The sequence below is a fragment of the Natator depressus genome, chromosome 5, assembly GCF_965152275.1.
Source record: "Natator depressus isolate rNatDep1 chromosome 5, rNatDep2.hap1, whole genome shotgun sequence".
Classification (NCBI taxonomy): domain Eukaryota; kingdom Metazoa; phylum Chordata; order Testudines; family Cheloniidae; genus Natator; species Natator depressus.
The window spans coordinates 44,059,870-44,075,602 of record NC_134238.1 but is presented as its reverse complement, the minus strand read 5'-3'; the positions used below and the strand labels follow the sequence as shown (position 1 = coordinate 44,075,602).

Here is a 15,733-nt window from a genome sequence, read left to right as displayed (position 1 = left end):
AAACCAAACTTTTCACAGACCGTCATTAATTGAGTTCCTCATTTCCTGGGTGCCCAGTGTGAGACACGTGTGACCAGATTTGCAGAAGTGCTAAGCCCTTGCAACTGGAACTGGAGTCTTACGTGGCACTTTTCCTCAGTAGATCTCAAAGTACTTTAAGAAGGAAGCCAGCATCATGGGGATACCACCACCTGTTCTCACAGGGATGTTGTGGAGATAAATTCATTAAGGTTTGTGAAACACTTGGTGAGAGCATGATAGAAATGCCCAGCAGGAAACTAACAATTTTGTATTCAGCACAGGGTTTGGATGGTATATGTTAAATAAGATTGGGGGGCATGCTTTGAATCAGCAGGATAAAAAGGAATATTGATTAACTGCACATTCACTGAATGAATCAGTTGCAAAAATAGTATATGATCATGTCACTAAAGACAGAGACTGCTGCATCATAATTCATAAACACAAGGGGACAGAATTAAGTTGCATGGACAGCGTTAATTCTGGCAGTTCCTAAACTATGGGCACTTGACTTTGCAAGTTTAACTTTCTTAATGTAGTGTTTTGAATATAATTTTATATACAGTTTTATGTTCCTTCTTCTTCATCTCCATTTCCAAGATAAACAGTCCTAATCTTCTCACTTTTCATGAGAGCTCTTTCATACCCTAATCATTCTCCCCTTTCTCTGATTCCCCTCCACTTAATTCCGCAACAATACGTTTTTGAGATGGTGACCGCTACTGCATACAGAGTCCATATGATGGTGCAACATTTCATTAAACAGTGGAGTTATAATATCTTCTGTGTGAGTCTACATTTCCATTTGTTCATCCTAATATCTTGTTAGCTGTATCAAGTCAGGAAAGGGATCTGAGCATTATTGTGGACTGTAGTGAAGATGTGGACTCTGTGTGCTTGTAAAAAAACCAACCAAACAAAACAACCCAAACAAATTTAGAGCTCCATAAGGTATGAGAAGTTAAAGGGAAAAATTTGATTGATCAATGTTCAGTTCCATCTTAGCATTCAAGAAGTTAGAGCCTAAAAGCCCAAGTTTGTTTCAAAGTTTAGATAACTTATTTAGACTGGATAGGGAGTGTGTAAATACATTTTTGGACATATCTTTGGGAGTATAGCTATGTTACAGCTGGTTCTACAGGTTTTTAATAATAATCTTTGGAGGGAGGATGGAGCTGAAATACAGTCTCACTTGCTGATATATCAACCAAGTCAATGTCAGGTCTGAATGGTGTTCTGGTTGCAGGAATGCACTGAAGTAGCTTTGATAACTTTTGGTCCAAAACACCCCCTACATATAAAACTATATATTTTTTTTCTTCAGTATACTGCCTTGTCTCATCGATATACTCTGCTCCCTCAACTTGCTTTCATTCTTTCGTATTACTTTAACAGCTGTTGGCACATCTTATTTATCCTTTTCTACCCTCTAGTCCTGGGTAACTCGTGGTAATGCTGGTGGAGGGAAGATGGGCAGGACAGCAAATTCCCACTTCAGGCAGTAGTGTGGCCTGGCCAGAGTCTATTTCCTGTCACAATTTTGCCCTTATTGCATTGACTGGTTGTGCAAAGAAGCTGGAAAAGTTCAAAAACCAAGGGAAGGGAGGGGGAGGATTCCTAGCTGAGGGAGATGTATACAGTATGAGATTTCAGGAAAAAGCCACGGTTGCAGGTCCCATTTCTGAAATCATGGTGCCCATAGCACACCCACTTTCTCTTCCCTCCTCAGCACACCTTAAAAACAAAAACAAACTTTGAGGACTTTCCTGGGGAAGTAATGACATACTTTTAAGAGCAAGGGCCCTGTCTTCCTTGTTCAATCCCATCTGGCCCTAGGAGGGAATAGGAACCTGCTGTTACAGACTGACAATATCCTGAACAGACCTTATGGAATTAAATAAAGTTAAATAAAGTTAAACCTTATTGAATTAGAATTAATACCTTTTGGGGGTACGTTTGATCAAAAATGCAATTGTTTGTGGTGTTGTGGCATTGTAGAAGATAGAAAATGCAGCTTTTTTTCCTCTGGTGTTGATTCTCACTTTGCAAGCATAGGAAAGAAGAAATAAGGTGGGGAAGGAAAAAGGGTCGTGTGTGTGTGTGTGTGACAGAGAGAGAGAGAGACAGTCTTACATTCCTGGTGGTGGTCAGGATTTAGCTGAATCTGATAGAGGTGGCAATATCATCTGGGTCCCTCTTGGCCTGGTCTGGTCAGGACATCTCTTGGGATCAGGATGACAAAGGCCCAGCGATGTTACAGTTGATCCCAAGAGACAGCAGGAGGTAGCAGCATGATGGTGAAGCTCATTTCTTCCCCTTCTTTCAGTCAGCATTTGTCCCCCTTTGCTGCTGCTCTGCCAATTTCCCTTTTTCTTTTTGAGGACCACAAAAGAGAGCAATGGGCATAGTAGTTCATTCTTGCATTATTTTGTCTACCAGTAGGCCTGATTTCCAACACGTCAATTATGGTTTATTGACTCTCACTTTTTGTATTTGCCAGGCATGATCTTAATACAGTCCTTGAGTTATATCAATAGGCCTTTTTGTTTGGAATAATTCAGTCTCACTTTTGCACCTTTTCCAATCAACATTTTTTGTTGATAGGTTATTGTGACATTTTATACACTTTATTTCACTTTTCACTCTTGAGCTCACAATTAGGATAAATTTGTAGGGTAATTATTTCAGTTCCACTCTACTGATACATTAGGCTGTCAGAGGCAGCAAGCTGTTTGGTGACTCACTTGAAAAAATTGATTGAGCCAGGAAGCATAGGTTCTCAATAAGTTGCAACTTCCTTAAAAGGAAAAGACGCCATCAATCAAATCTGTCACTCCAGAGTGTTAACATTCAGTAATAAGTGCCTTGCTGACTTGTTTCTTCTCTGGGATTAATTCTCCAACTTTTAGAATAAAATGTTAATCTCAGACCCCTTCCAGAAAAATCAGGTTTAATGTAAAATGCCTTTTTAATATGAAAAGAGGCTATGTGAAATTGGCATGATATTACTCAATATATTCTGCTCCCAGGGTATATTCAGAATTGATGTGCAAAATTTGTTTTGCTTTTTACTCCTCATAGCACTTCAGAGCCAGAATGTTTGAGGAAGAGTAAATGTATTCCGTTCTTGTACATGAACAGAATTGTTTACAAGCCCACTGAGTGCAATGGCAGTACACTGGTATTGCAGCAGGGCACAATATAAAGGCAAACTTGTATAAATAAAGACTTTATTTGTCCTGTAGAAACTCATAGATTCATAGATACTAAGGTCTGAAGGGACCATTATGATCATCTAGTCTGACCTCCTGCACAACGCAGGCCACAGAATCTCACCCACCCACTCATGCGAAAAACCTCACCTATGTCTGAGCTATTGAAGTCCTCAAATTGTGGTTTAAAGATTTCAAGGAGCAGAGAATCCTCCAGCAAGTTATCCGTGCCCCATGCTACAGAGGAAGGCGAAAAACCTCCAGGGCAGATTGGAAGAGGCCCTGGAGGAAAACTCCTTCTCGACCCCAAATATGGCGATCAGCTAAACCCTGAGCATATGGGCAAGATTCACCAGGCAGATACTACAGAAAATTCTTTCCTGGGTAACTCAGATCCCACCCCATCTAACATCCCATCACAGGACATTAGGCCTATTTACCATGAATATTTAAAGATCAGTTAATTACCAAAATCATGTTATCCCATCATACCAACTCCTCCATAAACTTATCGAGTTTAATCTTAAAGCCAGATAGATCTTTTGCCCCCACAGCTTCCCTTGGAAGGCTATTCCAAAACTTCACTCCTCTGATGGTTAGAAACCTTCGTCTAATTTCAAGTCTAAACTTCCTGGTGACCAGTTTATATCCATTTGTTCTTGTGTCCACATTGGTACTGAGCTTCCTCTCCCTCTCCGGTATTTATCCCTCTGATATATTTATAGAGAGCAATCATATCTCCTCTCAACCTTCTTTTAATTAGGCTAAACAAGCCAAGCTCCTTGAGTCTCCTTTCATAAGACAAGTTTTCCATTCCTCGGATCATCCTAGTAGCCCTTCTCTGTACCTGTTCCAGTTGGAACTTGCTGCTGGTGGAAGAGTCAGCTGGGGAGGAAGAATAGTTAACGTATAGAGTACTGGACTGCGAAATTGGGTTTAATTTCTGGCTTGGCCAAAGACTTTGGGAGCTTGGCAAGTCAATTAACCTATTCTTTGTGTCAGGCTTAAGGGGGGAATTGAACCCACATCCTAGAGTACTCTAATCAGTGAGCTAAAGGTTATAAGCTAGGCCTCCTCCCCCTCAAAACCCCTCCTTCAAAGCATTTTTTAAAATAGTTCTCTTTGGCTTTTGTCCAAATGCAAAAAATCTAAACAAAATTGTCTTGAAATGGGTTGAAACAGAATGTTTTGTTTCAACATTTACTAAAATGTCTTTTTTTTCCTTTTCTTTTACTTTTTCTTTATTTTGGTTTGATAGACACTTTTGTGAACCTTACACACATTTTCTAACAGTTCAGTATCAACTGAAGCTGCAATTTTTGACAAATAAGTAATTTGCTGAAAAATTGTGCCTAGTTCTACCTCAGAGTACAACTTGCATTGACTTCAGACTGCAAACCTTCATTGGTTGAAGCATTTAAGCTATTTTGACTTGTCGAAGGTGGCTTTGGTTGCAACGTAGTATGGGCTATTCGTTTACCAATTTGTTGTTTTGAGTTTCTGTTCTCACAGTAAGAATGTTAGTGAGGCCCTACACTTGTTCTTTTTCAGCATAAATGAGCATTTAAAGTTTTTTTTTTCCCATTTAAAAAAAAATCATTTCTATTCACCCAGGTTGACTGCAACTAGCTGCCATTGACAGAATTTAATTTGTTGATGTTAATGATGGACTGATTTATTTTCAGATCTCCATAGAGAATGATTACCTAGGTCCCAGGAGAATTGAGAGCCTACAAAAAGAAGATGCAGATTGGCAGCGGAAAGCCCACATGGCTGTCCTTTCTATTCAGGATCTTACTGTTAAGTACTTCGAAATAACAGCCAAAGCACAGAAAGGTAACCATTTTCCACTGTCTTATTTTTTTCATATAAAGGTTATTTGAAATCGAAGTTGAATTTTAATAGTTCACTTCCCCCCTTTTTTTAAAAAAAGGATCTGAGAAACTACAGGCCTCTTAGTTTGACCCTAGTTGTATGCAAGGTCTTGGAACAAATTTTGAAAGAGAAAGTAGTTAAAGGCATAGATGTTAATGGTAATTGGGATAAAATGCAACATGGTTTTACAAAAGGTAGATTGTGCAAGACCAACCTGCTCTCCTTCTTTTAGAAGATAACTGATTTTTTAGACAACAGCAATGAAGTAGTTCTAATCTACCTGGATTTCACTAAGGCATTTGATAAGGTTCCACATGGGAAGTTATTTGTTATATTGGAGTAGTTGGGGATTAGTATGAAAATTGAAAGGTGGATAAGAAACTGGTTAAAGGGAGACTACAATGGGCCATACTGAAAGGTGAATTCTGTCATACTGTCAGGCTGGAGGGAGGTTACTAGTGGAGTTCCTCAGGGATCAGTCTTAGGACCAATCTTATTTAACATTTTTATTATGGTACTTGGCACAGAAAGTGGAAATGTGCTAATAAAATGTGCAGATGACACAGAGTGGGGAGGTATTGCCAATATAGAGGAGGACTGGAATATACAAGAAGATCTGGATTCCCTTATAAACTGGAGTAATAGAAATGGGATAAAATTTAATAGAGCGAAGTGCAAGGTCATGCATGTAGGGACTAACAAGAAGAATTTTTGCTATAAGCTGGGTATGTATCAGTTGGGAGTGACAGAGGAGGAGAAAGATCTTGGTGTATTGGTTGATCACAGGATGACTATGACCCGCCAATGTGATGCAGCTGTGGAAAAGGCTAATGCAGTCCTAGGATGCATCAGGCGAGGCATTTTCAGTAGAGACAGGGAAGTGTTAGTACCACTGTGCAAGGCACTGGTGTGACCTCATCTGGAATACTGTGTGAAATTCTGGTTTAAGAAAGATGAATTCAAATTGGAACAGGTGCAGAGAAGGGCTCCAAGATTATCCCAGTAATGGAAAAACCTACCTTATGAGAGGAGACTCAAAGAGATGGGCTTGTTTAGCTTAACCAAAAGAAGGCTGTGGGGAGATCTGATTGCTCTTTATAAATCCATCAAAGGGATAAATACCAGGGTGGAAAAGGAGTTATTTAAGTTAAGCACCAATGCAGACACAAGAACAAATGGATATAAACTGGCCATCAACAAATTTAGGCTTGAAATTGGATGAAGATTTCTAACAATCAGAGGAGTGAAGTTCTGGAACAGCCTTCCAAACAGAGCAGTGGGGGCAAAAAACCTAACTGGCTTCAAGACTGTTCTTGATAAGTTTATGGAGGGATGTTATGATGAGACTGCCCTCAATGGCATGTAGCTGATCTGTGACTGATAGCAACGTCGCCAACGGCCAGTAATGGGACAGTAGATGGAGAGGGCTCTGAGTTACTACAGGCAAATCTTTCCCAGGTGTCTGGCTGGTAGGTGTTGCCGACATGCTCTGGGTCTAACTAATTACCATATTTGGGGTCTAATTCACTGGGTTAGATTGGCAGAGACCCTGGGGGGTTTTCATCTTCTTCCGCAGCATGGGGCATGGGTCACTTGCAGGTTTAAACTAGAATAAATGGTGGATTCTCTGTAACTTGAAGTCTTTAAATCATGATTGAGGATTCAGTAACTCAGCCAGAGGTTATGGGTCTATTAAAGGGTAGGTGAGGTTCTTTGGCCTGCAGCGTGCAGGTCAGACTAGAATTGATGATCACAATGGTCCCTTCTGACCTTAAAGTCTGTGGTGTTGTGCTTTTCTTTCCCTTAGAGGAAACTAGAGCTCCCACCCCCCTTCCTCCTGTTTCTGCCTGTCCATCTCTCTCTTTAATCGGTCCTCCTTCTTGAACAACCACAATAGCAAACAAAAATGCCCCCTCAATGCAATAGTGTTTGTGCTCCTGCACAGCAGCACTTTTTGTGATTAGGCAACCCCCATGCAGACGAGAATTCCTGCAGGATATTCTTCTTTTTCAGGCAGGTGGCAACCATAATATCAATTTTGTCTCACTCTTTCATCTGACTCAGCTTTTCTTGTTCCTTTCTCTCATCAGTTAGACCTTACAGAACTGTAAGAATCTTGTAAACCTATGTTATCTTGCTACACTACTTAGAGAATACTTTACCCAGGTTCATCTGCAAAAGGTATCTGCTGGTTGGAAGTCTGGCAACTAAGGCCTTTTCTATATTAGAAAATGCACCAGTTTAACTAAATCAATTTAAAAGTCACTCTAGTTAAACCCTAAAGTAGACATGCTTAAATTGATCTGACCCTTCCTTGTATTGATTTAGCTTAAGTCAATATCTTACCAATGCAAGCTACACTGATTTAAGCAAGGGTTAAACTTGTTTAACTACAGTGAATTTTTAAAGACCTCATTTAGTTAAATAAGTGCACTGTGTAGTATAGACAAGACTTTAAGTCAGAAAGCATGTTAACTGATAAAGAAAAATGTTTTCCTGTGACTTACTTGCCATCAACGAAGGTGAAGTAGTTAGAATGGTCCCTTGAAAAAATGTGTTAATTACTTAACGTTAAACAATCTGTTCCACCTTGTATTTAGTTGTGACACTCTGAATAGGTTTCCCAGACCTGAAGAAGAGCTCTGTGTAAGCTCAAAAGCTTGTCTCTCTCACCAACAGAAGGTGGTCCAATAAAAGATGTTACCTCACCCACCTTGTCCCCAATATCCTGGGACTGACATTGCTACAACACTGCATCCATCCATCCCTCTGTTGTCTCTTGGCTTATATTTAGATTGTCAGGTCTTTTGGGTAGCTCTTTTTGTTCATATTTGTACAGTGCCTGCCACAATGGGGTCCTCATCTATGATTAGGGCTCCTAGGCTCTATGGTAATTCTAAGAATAATAAAAATAAGGACAGATTTTGTTACTGAGTGAGGAAGCAAGGTGTGAGTAACCATGTTACTAGCTTGCCACTCAAGAGCTATCCCTTACTGAGGGTACCACTGCTTTAAACACCTGGGCCCGGTTTTAGGCCTAAATTTCTTTGAGGATCTGGGGCCTGGAGACTGATTGCTTCATCTGTGAAATCCTGAATTTCAGCCAGTTTTGCTTAGCAGAAGTGTTCAAGTAATGTTATGTAATTGCCCTGCATAGTTTAAATCAGTGAATGGTTTTCTGTCTCAGCCCAAGTAGTGGTTGATGCTCAAGATAAATGAGTCCTAATCTTGATCAGGCAAGGGACTTTTGCTATCCTGGAAGGTTCCTGAAGAAGTTCCAAAGAGGATGGCTCTAGACTGTTCTCAATGGTAGCAGATGACAGAACGAGGAGTAATGGTCTCAAGTTGCAATGGGGGAGGTTTAGATTGGATATTAGGAAAAACTTTTTCACTAAGAGGGTGGTGAAACACTGGAATGCGTTACCTAGGGAGGTGGTAGAATCTCCTTCCTTAGAGGTTTTTAAGGTCAGGCTTGACAAAGCCCTGGCTGGGATGATTTAACTGGGAATTGGTCCTGCTTCGAGCAGGGGGTTGGACTAGATGACCTTCTGGGGTCCCTTCCAACCCTGATATTCTATGATTCTATGATTAAGTTCTGTTTCATCTGGTTATGACCAGGTCTTCCTGTACTCTGTATGGTTAACTTGAACCTAATTCTGTAGCAAGGAGCCTGGATTTTCCAACAGCTTCAAATTTTAAAATAAAATGTTTTTGTTACGTTAAATACACAGTTTACAGTATTCACTATGGTGTTCAATTTAATTTTAAAATGTAATTTTGTTGCCCCATAATTCTTAATTTTCTTAGTGCTGCAGATTTGTATTGAACACACAACTGCACTGTAGAAGTTGTTAAGGGTAGCTGGAGGCTTTGGTAGGTAGAAAATGACATTTGGGATTCTTAGCAGTTGGGAACATATGGGAGGCAGTTTAGAATTTTAGGCTAAACACATCAGCTGGATATTTCTCTTAAATCAGGGGCCTCAACCTGGAGGTCATAAATAAATATTGGGGAGTTGCAGTTATGTTGCCCCTCACATATTGCTATTTGGGGGCAGGTGGTGGTTCCTTCTGGAGATAGTTTGTACCATTGTGCTAAAATGATTAGTAGTGAAATAATGTCGGCATTTAGATTGCCATTATAAGGGCTCAAAGATAACACTCAATAGGTAGGTTTCAGAGTAACAGCCGTGTTAGTCTGTATTCGCAAAAAGAAAAGGAGTACTTGTGGCACCTTAGAGACTAACCAATTTATTTGAGCATAAGCTTTCGTGAGCTACAGCTCACTTCATCGGATGCATTCAGTGGAAAATACAGTGGGGAGATTTATGTACATAGAGAACGTGAAACAATGGGTGTTAACATACCTTAAATGATCACTCTCTTTACAGTGTGTATGTTAACACCCATTGTTTCATGTTCTCTATGTATATAAATCTCCCCACTGTATTTTCCACTGAATGCATCCGATGAAGTGAGCTGTAGCTCACGAAAGCTTATGCTCAAATAAATTGGTTAGTCTCTAAGGTGCCACAAGTACTTCTTTTCTTTTTACTCAATAGGTAAATGTGGAAGCTTACGCTTATTTTAAAGATATTATTCAGGCTGTTTGCAGACTTGGGTCTCTATCTATCATTTGGAAAGTTTTCTTTACAACCAGTAAAGCTAAAATGTAGGGCCCTGGAAGTATCATAGAATCATAGCCCTGGTCTGCACTGGTGTGGGGGGGATCGATCTAAGTTACACAACTTCAGCTATGTGAATAACAGAGCTGAAGTCGCTGTACTTAGATCGACTTACTGTGGTGTCTTCACTGTGGTGAGTCTGCTGCTGCTCCCCTGTCGACTCCAGCTGCTCCTCTCGCAGAGCTGGAATCGATGGGAGAGCCCTTGGGGGTCGATTTTATTGCGTTTAGACTAGATGCGATAAATCGATCCCCGCTGAATTGATCGCTGCCCACCAATTCAGCTGGGAGTGTAGACATACCCTTAGATATGTAGGATTGGAAGGGACCTTGTAGGTCATCTAGTCCCGTCCCCTGCACTGAATCAGGACAGAGTATTATTTAGATCAGAGGTTTCTAGACTTTTCTTATTTTATACCCACTTCCAGATCAACCAGCTGCTTGCGTACCCCCAGTGATGCTGTGAATATAAGAAAGGTGACCATTTCTATCACTGTTGTTACCACTGTTAGACAATTTCCATAAATCTGGTACAAAGTACGGCATATAAGGCATCAATGGAAAAGTTATGATTTGCTAAGTATGATTATCTTCTTTATATGCATGTTATCTTTGTATCTGAAGTTATGAATATTGGCTATGTACTTGTATCTTAAACATGTATTGTATTCGTGGATGACTTTCCCAGATAGCTGTCTCGCCCTAATGTAAACCTATGTCAGAGGTTGTCAAACTGCCACTCGCGAGCTGCATGTGGCTCTTTTTACAGTTAAAATGCGGCCGCCCCTCCTCCCCCTTTCTCTTCGTACCAGACTGGGGCAGGGAGCTCAGGGTTTCAGCCCCATGGGAGATGCCTTCCTGGGGTTGGGCCTTCAGCAGGAGTGGGGTAGAAGCCCCGAGCCCCAGCAGGCACCTCCCACGTGTCTGAAGCCCTAAGACACTCCCCCCACCCCCGTCCCACCACAGGGCTGAAGCCCCAAGACCCCTGCCACAGGACAGAAGCCCCAAGCCCCAGCAGGTGTGCCTGGTTCTCAAACTTTTGAAGATTATTGTATGTGGCTCGGAGGGTCAGTAAGTTTGGCCACCCCTGAGCTACGTATTGATGGCCCAGTAAGATCACTCCACTCTCTCATATGGCCCATTGAAGAAACTCATCCCACTCAGCAGGTCTTCTTGTGGATGCCTCAGACAGTGAGGAGCCAATGGCCACCCCTTGTGATTCAGCAAAACATATACGGACATGTGATATGTTAATGTGACCCCGGACTCCATCTTGGGCCAGGAACTTTCCATACACAGACTGTGGGCTTTCTTTGGGACAGTAAATTTCCATGCACATGGCAAAGAATAGAAAAGACACATGAGACAACTCCATTTTGCTTCTTTCCTGCTCTAATTCTCTGTGCTGTGAATTTACATCTAAAAGGAACATCTTGAACTATGGACTGAGGACCTTCCAATCTTTTGGAAGTTACCAGAGACTTTTGCAATCCAGCAGTCTATTCCATCACTGCTGCAAACCTGATATAAGGATTTTGTAATAATTTTTGTATGTATATGATCTGTTAACCATTTATAACTCTGTTCTTTTATTAATAAATCTTCGACTAGTTTAGTAAGGATTGGCTGACAGCATGATATTTTAGTAAGATCTGAGATACATATTGACCTGTCAATAAGTGTCTGATCCTTTGGGATTAATAAGAACCTCACATATGGTGAAATGGGTTTTCAATAATTTCTCAATATATTAGACTTGGCTGTCTGGATGGGAGCCAAGGGCTGGAATGCCTAAAGGGGACTGCGTATTGGCTTCTGGTTAACCAGTGTGGTACTTCGGAAGCTGTTTTATTACTGGCTTGGTGAATCTAATTATAGAATATACCACCAGCTTTGGGGATTGCCTGCTCTATTTCTTGCAGTCTTCCCTGAGGGTGGCATTCTCAGTGTGGTCCATCCCAGGCACCCTGTCGTACACACTTGCAGATCTACCAGCTGCCCATGTCCCATACCCTTCTCCGTACTGATAGTGTGTGTTTTCTTCTTAACGCTACCTGTTTTTAGCCATTTGTCCATATTTCACTGTTACGTAGAGATATAGTTATAGTGCGATGTAGGCAACTGAAAAAAAGCCCCTGACAAAGTTCTGAGCTCAGTTAGATTGGACAGTTTCTGGGCAACTGAACCCAGGCTGTTTGATTATTGGAGGTGATGGCTCTCTACATCAGCATCTCTGTATATCTGTGTTCTCATTGTAAACTACCGTATTTTATATAACACATTCCCACAGAGTTTTAAAGCTTTGTCTGGTTAGCCTATTAGGAAAATGCAGTAAATAAAATAATAAATCCACCATTACATAATTTCTCCCACATACCCCCCAGAGATGTCTGAGGGAGGAGGTGTTCCAGGAGGTTTGCATGTTCTTGTTGTTTATTTTAAAGCCTTAGATTCTCTGTCAGTGGGTGGCTTTTGTGGCTGGATTATGATGATAAACCTGGAAACTTAACATGGCGAGTGCCTCAAACAAAGTAAACAGAAATTTGAAACAAACTAGGATTCTAAAATTTTACTAAATTTCAAACTGTCTGCAGTGGTCAGGAGCAGAAGTACAATGGAGACTGACAGTTCTGTGGAGATTATGTAGTTGCAGAAATCGTGCATCATGTTTAAGCTCCTGGAAACTTATTTTCATAATAGCTATTACTATTGCAGAAATTGTTGATGTGTTTATAGGAATTGTGATAGCGTTAACAAATTGTATATGAAATTTGACAGCACCTCAAATTTCGTGTATTTTATCTGTATTAACGGAGCTCTGTTTTTCTTTTACAGCTGTGTATGATCGAATGCGAGCAGATCAGAAGAAGTTTGGTAAGGCAGCATGGGCGGCAGCAGTAGAACGTATGGAAAAGCTGCAGTATGCAGTTTCTAAGGAAACACTGCAGCTGATGAGAGCTAAGGAAATCTGTTTGGAGCAAAAGAAACATGCACTGAAAGAAGAGGTAATTTCTCATACAAATCTATTTAAAATTAAAAATATTGGGATTTGTTGTGAATTAATTCTGAGTTTAATTTTCTTAAAGATTTTTATGTAAACATTTATAAGGCTATTTACAAAAAAATCTCTAATTTTTTACCATTGCAGAGGGAGATGCTGTCATCAGTCTTGTTGGGTAGATGGCAGCAAGTTGCAATGTAGATATTGTATTGTACCATTTTCCTTCCATATTTTCCAGTACCCTGTGTTGTCTCCTTCCTTGTACTGTTTAATAAGCAGTCTAGAAACTCTTTGAGAAGACTCATTTTAGTAAATCTTAAAATTACTGACAATCTTAGTGGAGCAAATAGAATGGGAGTGTGGAGGGGAGGAGTAGGATCAGAAATCTCCTAGTGTATAATCTCAGCACATCATTGTTCCAAAGAGCTCTTGGAGGCCTGAGAGCAGCATTGGATCTACAGTGGCTCAATGTACATCAACATCTGAGATCCAGAAAAAGGTGACAGTCTGTCCCCTCCCCCCAACAAAAACAACCCACCAAAAATCACTGTCTATGGGGAATGAGGGTGGGGGGAAATGGTAGCATACTTGGTGAAAGCTGCAGAAGCAAGAAGCTTTGTTTTAGGTTTTCATTGTCTATGTGGAAAATTCTTGCTCCTTCAACTTTCATGAAGGATGTTACTCACTTTGTTTTGACGATGTTTGTGTGTTTTACTATAAATAACTAGAAATCTACTGAATTTCCAATTTGCTACAACCATGGATATGTAAACCTGCCTCTTTCTCTCTCTCAAGAAGTATTTAAGCCTGTTTCACTAGCCAAAATGATTCCAGAATCATTGAATCATATAAATGATTAATATGTGCACAAACAGAATCTTCTAACTTTGATTTCAACACAGAATTTTCCATGTGAGCAAATCTCTATATTGTAAAATCATATTATCACTTTTATCACAAATTAGCGCATTAAAAAGATAAATACAAAGTAGCATTGTTTGGATGCCGTTTCTATGTTGGGAAGTGCAACAAACCGCTCCTTGGACTTAAACACTTATGCCTGATTTATTTTTGGCAAATTCACATTTTTCTCCTCAGTTTTTGAATCCTTGCATCTAAATGGGCTTCTTATTGTGTGCTTTATCCACAAAACTTATGGTGGTCTCTGAAGCCCCATAGTGTAATCATGGCATTATTACATGGTTGGCCAGGACCAGTCTGCTGCTGCTTTACTGTGGTAAAAACAGTCATACAGTATATCTATAGTCTCTATATGCATATGAGCTAGGGAATAGGTTGAGTAATTAATATAGCCCTTACATGCAACTTCTAAAGTTTTATTTATTTGTAACTGTCTGTTGTATTCAGGGAATAGTAGGATAGCTGGCATGTAGCTGACTAATTCCTGTAAATCTCTATGGATAACTAAAAAAGGTTGCTTAAGGGATTGTGTCTTAACATTTTAGAAGTTGTGACTGGAAATCCTGTTAAGAGTGTTGTCCTTATAATATTTCTATCAACTTTTTCATCGTAATGATACATTCTTTTCACTCTTCTTAAATAAACTAAATTAAAACAAAACTGTATATTGCCTTTTCCTATATACAAGTTGGAAAAAGAGCACTCCAATTCCACAAAGATATCTGTTGAAAAAGCCATTTTAGAAAAGGTGATAGCTGTTCAAATTGACCACGTTCAAATAAGCCACTGTTGAAGGTAATGCAGTCTCTGCTTTTAAAGCCTTGCCTAAAATAGCATCATCAGTGCAGGGAGCTGGACTAGATGACCTCTAGACGGCCTTTCCTGCCCTACATTTCTGTGATTAGGGCCATAATACACCACTGATGCAGCTCCACTCGTGTTAGCCTTGGTGGAAGCTGTACTGTGGTAAGGGTTCATGGATTTTTACCACCATCTATACCTCTGCTTCCATTTTTGCTACATTGGTGGAACCTTACCTGTACTGAATTGTGAATACTTATTTGCCAGTGTATCCACAGTCTTGGAATTTATGAATCAACACTTGGGGCCTCTGAATTGGAGACAAAGGGACAAGCTAGTCTTGTTTTTTGTTTTTGTTTTTACCTCATAGTTAAAGCATAACCCTTTTCTGTTGTGGTCTGTAAGAACAGCCACATCTTTACATAACTAAATTTCTGTTTCTGCATTGTGCCTCCTAAATTCCATCTGTGGTTGCTGTGCTCATGCTTTGTTTGAGAGGAACTATGTAAAGAGTCATCAGAGGTAGACCAGATTCCATTTTATGGACTGGTTGCCAAGTCTTGTCATCATGATGGCAAACAGAAATGTATTAAATCACAGTGAGCGCTCCCTTTCTATATACATACGTAAAATTGTTTGGATACATGGAAGTGTGTTATTGGTCAATGCATTTCCACCAGTGTCTCATTGAAGACTTTTTACTTGTTGCTGAATTCCATAGACTTGACCTGCTTTGTAAATAGTTTGTTTATAAATCTGTTACAAGATTATTTATAAATAGAGAACATTGCATCAGATTATTATAAGATCCCTCACCAAAGACTCCTAAGCAAAGTAAGCTGTCATGGGATAAGAGGGAAGGTCTTCTCCTAGATTAGTAACTGGTTAAAAGATAGGAAACAAAGGGTAGGAATAAATGGTCAGTTTTCAGAATGGAGAGAGGTAAATAGTGGTGTCCCCCCCAGGGTCTGTATTGGGACTAGTATAATTCAACATGTTCATAAATGATCTGGAAAAAGGGGTAAACAGGGAGGTGGCAAAATTTGTAGATGATACAAAATTACTCAAGATAGTCAAGTCCAAAGCAGATTGTAAAGAATTACAAAGGGATTTCACAAAACTGGGTGACTGGGCAAGAAAATGGCAGATGAAATTCAATGTTGATGAATGCAAACCAATGCACATTGGAAAACATAGTCCTAACTATATATATAAAATG

General features: G+C 40.0%; 1 protein-coding gene across 1 annotated transcript in view; it reads left to right on the top strand.

Moving 5' to 3' along the window:
• The window catches only part of JMY (junction mediating and regulatory protein, p53 cofactor), a 127,078-nt gene that overhangs the window by 46,812 nt on the left and 64,533 nt on the right, over positions 1 to 15,733 (top strand). Inside the window, exons 3-4 of the mRNA XM_074952671.1 lie at positions 4,919 to 5,069; positions 12,627 to 12,796. Of these exons, the coding sequence (XP_074808772.1) occupies positions 4,919 to 5,069; positions 12,627 to 12,796 (321 nt within the window). The remainder of the gene's footprint in view (positions 1 to 4,918; positions 5,070 to 12,626; positions 12,797 to 15,733) is intronic.